This window comes from Arachis stenosperma, chromosome 3, assembly GCF_014773155.1.
Source record: "Arachis stenosperma cultivar V10309 chromosome 3, arast.V10309.gnm1.PFL2, whole genome shotgun sequence".
In the NCBI taxonomy this organism is placed as follows: domain Eukaryota; kingdom Viridiplantae; phylum Streptophyta; class Magnoliopsida; order Fabales; family Fabaceae; genus Arachis; species Arachis stenosperma.
This window is the reverse complement of record NC_080379.1, coordinates 155,904,495-155,916,337: the sequence shown is the minus strand read 5'-3', so window position 1 is coordinate 155,916,337 and position 11,843 is coordinate 155,904,495. Positions and strand designations below refer to the sequence as shown.

The 11,843-nt window shown below is 32.9% G+C and overlaps 2 protein-coding genes across 2 annotated transcripts; one reads left to right on the top strand and one right to left on the bottom strand.

Moving 5' to 3' along the window:
- Window positions 1–4,134: 4,134 nt before the first annotated feature.
- On the top strand, window positions 4,135–5,969 carry LOC130968322 (stem-specific protein TSJT1-like). Its single transcript, XM_057893525.1, has 5 exons — window positions 4,135–4,343; window positions 4,503–4,888; window positions 5,129–5,369; window positions 5,453–5,573; window positions 5,677–5,969. The coding sequence occupies exons 2-5, from the start codon at window positions 4,680–4,682 to the stop codon at window positions 5,868–5,870; spliced, it is 765 nt and encodes a 254-aa protein (XP_057749508.1). The 5' UTR covers window positions 4,135–4,343; window positions 4,503–4,679; the 3' UTR covers window positions 5,871–5,969.
- A 1,141-nt stretch (window positions 5,970–7,110) lies between these two features.
- LOC130968319 (uncharacterized) lies at window positions 7,111–11,353 on the bottom strand. The gene is made up of 12 exons (XM_057893521.1): window positions 10,903–11,353; window positions 10,733–10,817; window positions 10,488–10,618; window positions 10,293–10,395; window positions 10,153–10,167; window positions 9,431–9,576; window positions 9,056–9,251; window positions 8,782–8,856; window positions 8,419–8,535; window positions 8,153–8,197; window positions 7,641–7,739; window positions 7,111–7,521 (listed from the first exon to the last, which is right to left on the bottom strand). Exons 1-12 carry the CDS (start codon window positions 11,184–11,186, stop codon window positions 7,501–7,503), a joined length of 1,317 nt encoding a protein of 438 aa, XP_057749504.1. The 5' UTR covers window positions 11,187–11,353; the 3' UTR covers window positions 7,111–7,500.
- Window positions 11,354–11,843: the final 490 nt, after the last annotated feature.

Genomic DNA, 11,843 nt, shown 5'->3' with positions numbered 1-11,843 from the left:
CGGATTGACAACTCTATTCAATCGGGTGGAGTCAGATTGGATACTTGTGGGTTGGGTGTATATTGTCACCCCATCAACAACTACTTTTAGTTATATTAATTTCTGAAAAGTTAAATATTATATATTTTATGTAAGAAGTCTTTTAATTATTTATTAGTTAAACCTTAATTTATTTATGTTTATTTATTTTTGTTTAGGATTTTAGTGCTGTACACAAATAAACAATATATAAAGAATTTGATGTATGTATATTAAAAAAAATTCCTTAAACAATATATTTTTAGTTCTTTAAAAAATATCTTTAAAATACTAATTGACAAAATTTTAATTTATACAATATAAAATATAAGAAAAATTATAGTGTACAAATGCTATAATACATATATTTTCATTAGAGTAACTCGATATTAATAGGTGTCTATATGCAATGCAAGGGAGAGCAGTTTCTGATGATGTGCAAAACGGTGTTTGAAAAAGTTTCTACGGAGCCGATATGCTCATGCTGAAATGGTAATGGCTCCATTTGAAAAGATAGAGTTGCGCATGTTTTTGCAAGGATTGAGTTTGAATAGAATGAATTTCATATGGGGCCTTGGATGACAATGGAGGTATTATGATTTAAAGGGATGGCTTAAAAGCGTAATGTAAGAATAAATAATTTAAGAATGTACGATCCAAATGAAAAAAAAAGAAAAAAATAAAGAATGCATATGCCCAAAAAAATATAGATTAGAATAAGATTTAGGAAAAAGAAAAAATTTGGTCAACACTCAAAACTTACTTTACTTAGCAGTAACTAGTTGTTTTGTGATATATTCCTTATAAATTATTTTTGTATCATTTAAAAAATAATGAATAAAGATATGATTTAACGAATATTAAATATCTGAATAGGTACTGCAGTGTTAATAATAAATATATAATTCATGCAGTATCGACAAAACGTTGAGATATAAAAATATTTCAAAGTTAATACAATTTAGATATAATTTAGATATGTTGATTTTATTTATTTATTAAAAATTTGACTAAATAATATAGTTCAAGATTTAAATATATAAATATACAGACATTAATATTTTTTATTATTTTTGTATGTTATTTTTGCCTCAAAATCTAAATTTTTTTGGATTCGTTGCTGGTTGGGGCTATAATTACTGAATGCTGAATAAGACTAGTGTGGGATATTTCGGTGTAAGTTTGGTTGACTTTTGACTATTACTGTTAATTAAAAGATGGCAATAGAAATGGCCAGTTTGAGTAGTGTAGATGTGGATGATGTGTAGAATGTAAAATCAGAAAGGAGTTGGTCGTTAGGACATTCTGAGTTTGTAGCGAAAACTTTAAAGAGCTATCCAGATCGTTTTAGAGGAAAGGGAATGTTTTCGATACAGTAGAAGTTACGAAAGAATAGAAGATGTAATAATGAGACAAAATCAAGGTTAGATTCATGAATAATGCATTTGAAAGCAAATTAATACACAAAAAATATCTCTAAAATTTTATTCTATCAAACAAATCAGTTCACAGTTTATTTTTTCGGTGAAATAATTACTCAAATTAGTCTCTAAAATTTTAAAAACAGACATTTTAGTTTCCAAAAAAAGTTAATACAGATCAATTCTCAACGTTTTTCTCTATCAGACATAACAGTCTTTCGTCTATTTTTCGATGTAACTTGTTAAATTATTTAAGTATTTATTAGAAAAAGAATATTAGTAAATATTATAATATTAGTAGATATTTGTTCATTTCATAACAATCCCAAACTAAACAATGCGCCGTCGGTCACCCTTAAAGTCCCACCGTTGTAATGGATCCCATGGCAAAAGCAATGAGCCCTCGAAACGCCCTTCCAGAAATCCTTGAGCTTATTTTCAACGGGAGTATGTTCTTCTCGATATTTACAATTCTCACCAACCTATCACTCTCTTCGACTAAATCACAAAAGTGGTCCTTGAGATTGACGCCGTACACTAAAATTATCCTTGAGATTCTAATTACACCAATTATATCCCTCGGATTGAAAAAAATTGCACCATATTAATTCGTGACCCATTTTTCGTTAACGATGTGCTGACGTGGACCTTTAGTGACACGTGTAAAGGTATGATGATGTGTCGGTCAACGACATGTGGCATGCTGACATGAATAGTTATGCCGCATGTCATAATGCTATTTTATCACGTGTCGGATTATGGCATGTGTCACAATTTTATTTGTCTACGTGTCATCCACTATGTCATCATTACATATGTACCAAATTGGTCCTTTATTTTGCATCAAATGACTCATTTTAGCCTTTGAAATTGAATGTGCACTAAATTAGTCCCTTCATTAGTTTGTTTTCTTTTTTTTTATAAATTCAAAATTTTTAATATCTTTGGATACGCTAATTTTAATTTTATCTTTTCACAAGTTATTCAAATACAAGTATTTTTATAAAATATTTTAAAAATTTTGGTTTTAATTATACAATTTGTTTTCTATAATATTTTATTAAAAAAATTATATAAGATATGGATATTGATTTAGTAAAGAGTGTAAGTTAAGAGTATAATAATATTTCTTAATATAAATTTTTTAATATTTGAGACCTTAATAAATATTTTAAGAATACTTGATAAGGTACTTGTTAACTAATATAAATTTATTATTCCCATCCGTTTTAAGAATGTTCGATTCTCCATATAATTGACTTCTCACTAAATTAATAAGATAGATTTATATTGTCAATTATAATAATTAATTTTATCTATAACTTAGTTAGGCGACTTTTTTATATATTACACTATTAATTAATATAAACACCTATTGACATTGTAATCATGGCTTGAATAGTCTTAAAACAGATACAAATAAACACAAAAAGTAATAATAAAATTTTAGATTTAGTTAATATATGTTCTAATGATACAAGTTAAAATTATTAATTAAAAAAATTATTATAAACAATTATATAATATAAAAAATATAATTAAAATTAGTCTATCAAAAAATACTGAAAATTTAAAATTTGCAAAAAAAAAGAACAAACTGATGAATAGACTAATTTGGTGCACGACATTCAATTTTAGGGACTAAAATGAGTCATTTGATGCAAAATAAAGGACTAACTTGGTACATATATAATGATGACATAGTGGATGACACATGGACAAATAACATTGTGACAGGTGCCATAATTCGACACGTGGCAAAATAGCATTGTGACATGTGGCATAACTATCCACATCATCATGCCACGTGTCACTGACAGATACATTATCAAACCACGTCAACGCGTCATTAACGGGTCAGAGACTAATATGTTGTAATTTTTTCAATCTCAGAGACGATTTTGATACACGGCATCAATTTCAGAGACCACTTTATTAACCACCCAATTCTTCTTGATTTCTTTCACTCAATTTCGTCCCATTAAATTTTTCAAATAACTTATGATGACCCGACCCGAAATTCACCCACAATCCATGCTCGTTCAAACCGCAGGCAAGTTGCCTCTTGTAAAATACCTTACTCGTGAAGCCCAATAACAGAAAATAACTCATTTGGCCCAACGTGCATTTCAGCCCAATACAGATCCAACCAGAGCAGACCCCGTCCAATTTTTCAGCTGCAATTTGGCTCAAACCAGGCTCCTAACGCGTTTCTGTTGCTAAAAGAGGCTCTTAACATGCTTTTTTCATTGCTAAACGGAGACAGGCTGACACATCACATAGAACAGACAATAAATGTGTCAAACATACATGAATCTCTGTACATATACATGGAACTTAAATTTGTACGATAGAGCGACCCAAAATATAAATATTTGATTGTTTAAACTTCAAAATTGCATAGAGAATATTATACACATGCACACTATATTAAAATGTGAAAAAAAAATGACAATAATATTAAACTCAAAATATTATTCAAAATGACAGCTAATTATTGCAAAATAAAGAGATTTACAATCATTTTTTTCCCCAAATATAACAACTCAACAAAATAAATCTTTAGAGACATGCATACTATTTCTTACCTTTTTCTTCTTCTCTTTTGATTGGTTCAAGTAGAACAAAGTTAAGTTACTACTATGGCTTTTCTATTATAAGCAATTAAGCATATCCATTTTCGGCAACATTTTCTATCTTGAATCTTCTAATTATAATGTATTTACTTTATTTATCTTGATTTGGATAAAATTGCCACCTTGACACAATCTCTCTCTGCCCCTCTATATATAATTAAACTAAACACCATTGAATGACTCTCACTCTCCGTTTTCAAAGGTGTCATCGTTAAATTTCATTCTCTAGTGTCTTCTCTATCTGCAGCTATCTTCATTACTCATTTTGGTAATGCTTTTTTCTTTCACTCTTTCTCCTTCCTCCTTTCTCTACATTTACTATTGGTTTCTTCATTATTCTTGTTTACACTTCATCGTTCATTATTGTCTAAATTAAAATAAATCTCTGAGATAATTATATCTCATGATCTACTTTCTGTTTCTGCAGTTAATTGGTTTGTTGATATTGGTGCATTTCATTGAGAAGGTGTATTCACTCCTTAGAGGAAAGAAAAAAGAGAAAAATGTGGTGACATTGTTGGAGTCTGATACTAACAACAAAAGTAGTATTAATATTAACAATTTTAATTACAATCATAATAATATTCCTCAGTTGAAGGCAAGGATGTTGGCTATTTTCAAAAGAAGTTTGGTTGATCCACCAAAAGAGCTCAACAGCCCTGCTTCAATGGATTCATCCACAAACTCTATGCTTCCCAATGAGATCCTTCACCATTTCATGTCATGTGATCCTTCCAATGCTTTCTCCATGAATTTTGGAAATGATGCTCTTCTTGCTTATTCCCCATCAAAAAAGCCATCAGTTCATCATGGGTATGCATACACCTATCACTCAAAATTCAAAATTGTTAGAAACTAGTGAACTAAATTTATAAAAGAAAGAAACCCATTTTGTGAAAGGATTGGATCTAAAATTTCTGACCAGTATTTATGTTTTCTGTGTATGCATATATTATTAAGAATGCTATTTACACATCAAAGCAAAAAAGAAAGAAGCATTATATTATGTTGTCTAGTTAGATTGTATTTCTGATAGAAAGGTTTGTGACACAGAATGTTTTGTGGTTTGGACAATATATACTGTGCATTCATGGGAGGTCTGAACAACCTAAGCCAGCTCATAAAACAGTATAGACTATCAAAGGGAAGCAATGATGCCATGTTTACAATTGAAGCTTATAGGACACTACGTGATAGGGGTCCATACCCTGCTGATCAGGTTCTCAAAGAGCTTGATGGCAGTTTTGCATTTGTCATATATGATGACAAGAATGGAACAATTTTTGTTGCATCAGTAAGGACCCACCACCATTTTCTGAATATCCATCTATAATGCACACAAATTAAATAATGTGTTTGTTTATGTTGTTGGAGCAGGATTCAAATGGAGATATTGGACTCTTCTGGGGCATTGCAGCTGATGGATCTGTAGTTATTTCTGATAGCAAGGAGCTTATTAAAGCAAGCTGTGCTAAATCATTTGCACCATTTCCCTCTGGTTGGTATAATATGTTGAAATCAAGAGTTGTTGTATTCTACTTTGCATATACATGTGTGGAACAATAATTAATGTATGTATTTGGAATGGTGTATGCATGCAGGGTGCATGTTTCACAGTGGGCATGGACTGATGAGTTATGAGCATCCAAATAGGAAGCTGAAGGCAATGCCAAGGGTTGACAGTGAGGGTGTCATGTGTGGGGCCACTTTCCTCGTTGACTCCCAATCAAGGAAGTCTATCATGCCACGTGTTGGAAGTGAAGCCAACTGGGCTGTCTGGGGCCCACAAGCTTAATTATTATTAATTAACCAATATAATCCAATACTCTTCTTTTTAGACAAACATGTGTTTGAATTTGGTACTTTGCAGCATGATTCTGGTGTTACATTTTCTTTAGATGGTAGATTTCTCAATTTGAACGAGCAGCTACGAAAATGCATATATTAAAAGAATCAATAGTATATATAAAACATTATTTCTACTTGTTATTCTGAATACAATTACTAACAAAGATTGAAACCTCTATTTAAATCCTTATTTAAAGCTATTCAGCTTGAAGAGAAATAGCAGTAAGAAAAAGAGAAAAATGAGGTTCTACATCAGCAACGTTTAAACAGCACTTTGCCAAGGGATTAACGGGAATGTATGTGGAGTTTATGGAATTTAGTTGGTCATTTATTAAAGTGAGAAACTAAAATTTCAAAGAAAGATTTAGGTATTTACTCGATTGAAAAATGCTCCTTTTCTGTAAACTTCGTGTTACGTTAATTTCTACTATAACATTTTTTTCTTTCTTCAACAAAACAATAACTGGATTAACACTTAAATTTGGGATACAATTTGATACAAATTTGTATATTTTTCACATGAAAAAGTATATGGAACCAACTCCAAATCAGTGAAAAATGGAACAACTTAATTAATTATAAATATAGTAATTAGTTTTATTTATTTATAATTTAAAATATAAATATAGTAATTAGTTTTATTTATTTATAATTTAAAATATTAGTTATTAAATATTTCACCACATTCAAATTAGAAAGAAATACGTTCAGTATTATTATAACGTGAATCACGAAAACTGATTCAATTAGCTTCCGTCTCTTCACCCTCCTTCTCTCTCCAAATGCCTAAAACATGATAAATCAGAAAACGGATTCAGAACCATCCAATTTACAAAGAAAAGAAACATCCTAATGTCTGGCATAAAAACCATTCACGTAGAGGTTTTGGATTCACCCAGAAGCATTTGGCTGATTTTTAGCTGAAACTATCTCGGTTCCTAGCATTATTGATTTTAGTTAATATTTTCAGATACATGCAGCACTTTGTTAATATATTATGCAATCTAAATTTAATTTATAAATTTCGGCATATAATCACTGTGATCTGTTAGAAAAATACATTTGTTCTAAGTGTTATGCCATAATAACTTGTCCATATGCAAATTATAGTTTGCAAATGGCAGTGCCCTTTCAGCATGTCCTTCGATGTCATAAACAATAAAATGAACTATACGTGTGTTAAGAGATATCTAAACTAGTATAGTGACCCATATTCTATTATCAGAAAAATCATGATGTACACCATGTACAAGGAAGTAAGGAGTTACAGGAATTAAGGTTTTTAATGACATTGAAATAGGGGGGAAAAAGTAGTTCCTTTAACCTACAAAAGCAAGAACCCATCCCTTTCAAAAAATGCAACCTTGAACAAATTGTGGTTTGATGAAGAGGCTAGAGTTGTTGGCCATAGCTGGAATAGAATCTAAGCATATGGGCATCATAGAGTCAGCAATGGAGGACATGGCTGATCTGACAAGATACCTACTGATGATACAAAACATGATTTTTGAAGTGCAGCTGACCAATGTTCCAGAAAGATTAAAAATGGCAATGACAACCACTTCCCATCCAAAATATTAATCCATGTTCACAAAAATCTGCAATGGTTCATTCAATATAAGTAAAGAGTGTTATCCAAATTTTGGGGTGGAGACCCTAAGTCATTACAAGTAAAACTGTAACTGCCGACGAAATATAATCAAGTTGTAGAACTAACCTCTAAATCAGGGAGTGGTTCATAAGATTTCATCTCCTTAGAGTCAAACACTGTAATGCCTGAAATTCTCTGAATTCCAGTTTTAGTAGCTATGAGATTCTGCACAAGTCATGATTGCTAAAAGCATCAAACACCCAAGTATGTCACTGTAAATGAAGCATAAGTTGTAAATCCTTTCTTGCCCCCAATTAGTGTAAACTGTAAAGTCAACTACTTTTGTTTTTGTCACATCACCATCAAAAACCCTAAGTTATTTTGAAGGAGGGGAAAAATATAGAGGTGCAACTAGTGATTTGTATAAAACACGTAATACTGGTAGTAATCATTATAAGCTAGTAGTTAAGAGAAAAAATGGATTTCATGAAAAAAGAAAAATAGCTGAGAGTGAAGATAATGAAAGATCTTTTATAATAAAGTAGGCTAAAAGTGACTAAATTGTTCAGTAATATGATTTCAATACTACCTCCCCATAAATATCCGACAAATGTAAGCAAAATTATTTAAATTCATACCAGGTGGAGCTCTGTGGATCCTAAAGCCTCAACCTGTGGTACAACCTGTAGATAGACCCAAAGCCATAAGCTCAGACTTAGTTAAATATTAGCAATTCTATGATCCATTTAAATCATTTTACTAAGCATATAGCAACATCTAAACTCCAAACATAAGCTATGAATATGATACAACATACTTAAAATATAAGCACCATGTATCACAGATAAATATAGGGATAATACTGGCAATCAAAGGCACAGATGAAAGCAAACAAATACATTACCATTGATTGAAGGCCATTAATCATGACAGCTCTCTCTACATATGATCCATTGTCAGATAAGCTTACTTCAAATGGGCCTATCTCTCTATCTATTTGGTTTGTAAGGCTCAGTTTTAGCTGCAACAAATGAACATTCAACCTCAGCATCCATTTTTTTTATTTTTTTTGAGGGGGGGGGGGGAGGAAGTATAATAAAAGTTGGGCATGGTAATTGGTCAGAAGTTGCTAACCAATATTCACCAATACCTGCTCACTAAGAGAAAAACTACCAATGCCCAAAGAAACCTATATAATTTAAGCAGTAGTTTTCTGTTTATATGACGAGTAGCATAATGAGCAAGACACCAAAGGACTACAAATTACCACAAATGGTCTTTGAAGGTTAATGATAGACGGAACCTCCACAACCTGCAACTCGATCTCCTTCTTTGTTGTTGGCTGCAAAGAAACAATTCCAAAGAGTAAGACATCTGTGTCGACTATCTAGCGTGTGCATGCTACATGTGTGAGGAAAACTCCTGGTGCATGAAGAGAAAAGATTAAAGAATATGATCATAATTTAGGAAATTGAAGGCATGCCCATGAATGACCCCTCATAGATTATATAGTTACATGAACACAAAGAAAATGCACTTACAGTCCCCAATATCTGCTGGGTCTGCAGGCGACCAGGTTCCCCCAAATTTGTTCTCCATGTTATCTGGAGCTTACCAAGAACATTACTTCCCTCAACCTTTAATTGAGCAGAATTGTCTGCTGATGATTTTAATTGATAGAGATAGTTGTAAATTCCTCCACCAGATCTAATCAATATTGGAGGCTTAAATGTCTCTCTGAAAGTTCAATTTACCTCATAATTAATAATCAATGATAATAATGATCAATCAACGAATAAAAATGGAAAATATATTTACCCTAGATGACCCTATAAGTATTAGTGAAAATATTAGACAAATTTGATGTTTATTGACTTATGGAATGCTTCATGCAGAACAGTATGCATAATACTGACCTTATAAGACTTTCTCTCTCAGAATGATGCCCATCACCTTTAAGAGTTGCCGAAGTATAATTCTGTGCAGGTTCGAAATCGACTTGGTCCATGAAAAGGTTTGACTTTGTATGGTTTTCAATACAAGCTTCCAGAAAGGTAGTTTCCTGACACCCATCAAGACATAATTTGATGCACAAGTTTAGGTAGGGGTGAACACTTCAATTTACAGAGCTGACATATTTCCAGTCTCCATCGAAGATGAAAACATGGCATTCAGATTCACCTAATGCTGATAACATACAAAATATCATGGATATGCAAATCCAAAGTAGGGTATCTCAAAACAAGTGAATGCTTTTTCTGGAAAAGAAACCGGGTAGGGGAGGTGTTCTAATATTAATATTTTCAACATAACGATTTAACTACAATATTGTTGTGATTGGTTACTGCAGGTTTACAATGACAGGTGTTCATACGACTAGAAGCTAAGCAATGCACTTGGTGAGACTATAATGCTATTAAGGATTTTCTCGCTTGTGGTGAAGGTCATCTAAAATTTCATTATACTCTCCCATTATAAGAAGTTAAGAACATGGACATGCATAGAAGTAATACTAAATCCAATTATTCAAACAATGTAACATTTTGATTTGACCAGGTTCAGTGAAATAAGATCAGCATTTTATCAAGGGAAGGATATTCACTTACAATTGAATAGAACATTCAAATTATCAACATACCTTGATAACACGGACCTGCAAAAAGATTTCCAACAAAAGCAGCAGTCATTTAAATGCCAGAAGAACAATCAGGAAGCATCTAATGACATGATTTCATTCATACACGACTAATACCATTTAACACGGAACAAGATTAATACCTTCGTCCTCACAGATAGTGGGTTAGCAACAATGAACTTGAAGAATTGGGGAAGGTATTTACGCTCACCATCACCGTCGTTGTACAATGCGGTGCAGACCAGCCTAACAAGAGACCACAATCAAATCAATGAATAGATATCCCAAAGCAAACACATTCTGAAACAAGGGAAGTATACAGGGGAATTAGAACATACGTGTGAGGTCCAAGCTCCTTGACATCATGTTCCACTATAAAATCATAACGGCCACCGGCACGTATCGTTTCAACTGGAGATTTTGATGTGTCCAAAAGAAGAATCCTCTGTCTCTCTGTTTGAATCTCAGCCTGCCAGTCACAAACCGTTTCGAACAATTTTACTAACCTAAATCATCAATCGAATTAAGAATAGATTTAATTAAAGTAAAAACCCCGCAGATCAAGAGTGCAATAACGAAGGACCTTGATAATAACGTCACGGACTTCAAAAGTGGAGCTGTTGTTAATACTGATGTAGCTGCAGAATGTCTCTCCTAAGTAAATGGCACTGCAGGCAGCAATGAAATCCCAAGTTTCAGTGAGCGACTCGTCAGACGTGATATTGAATAGAGAAAATTTAAGAGAGAGAGTACCCGAAGGACTGAGGGAGGACGAGGAGGGCGGAGAGGCCCATGGCGTCGGAGGAGTGGTGGAGAAGGAAGCGGTAGCGGTAGTTGGGGTCGGGGGAAGGGGAGGAGGTGGCGGGGGAGAGAAGAGGGGGGAGGGAAGAGGCGGCGAGGGGATCGTCGAAGATGTCCTCGCCGACGAAGAGGTCGGAGGGGTGGAGGCGGAGGGGAGGGTCGACGTTGAAGGAAGGCCGGCATAGCCTCATAACGCGAAACGCCAGCGAGTGAGATCCACCTCCGCTTTGACTCATCTCGATTATTCTCTTCTAATCTCTCTTCAATTCAATTCAAATGCTGAATTCTGCTCCTCACTTCTCTGTTCTTCAACTTCAGACTGAACGTTTTCCAAACCAGATCACAAACTCACTCCCCCTCTGCTATTTTGCTTTTTTTTTTTTAAATTATTAGTATTCTCTATTATTTTCTGTTGTGTGATGCGTAGTAGTGTGCATTACAGTGCAACGGTTTCTGTTTTGGACTAGTACTCTCCAACGTCTATGAACTAATGGGTTTCACGATGGGCCATCAAAAACATTTTTAGCCCAAGGAGTAATGATCCAATATAAAAAATATTGAAGAATGGGCCTTTGGGGTCCCCAATGGTCTCCAATTTTTTTCCATCGATCCTCTGATTTTTCACGAGATATGCTTATACATTTTGCTCATTTGAGCTGGTTTACAAGACTAGGTCCGTTTGGATTAGTTTTTTTAAAAAATGTTTTATATTTAAACAGATTTTTTTTTAAAAAGTTTAAATATTAAAAATATCTTTTACTTCTACTTTTTTTAAAAAAAGTATTATTAGTTTTGAAAAAAACACTTTTTTTAATAAAAATATTTTTTTACAAAACATGTACCTAAATAGATTTAAAATTAAATAAAAAATACTTTATTTAAGAAAAAAAACT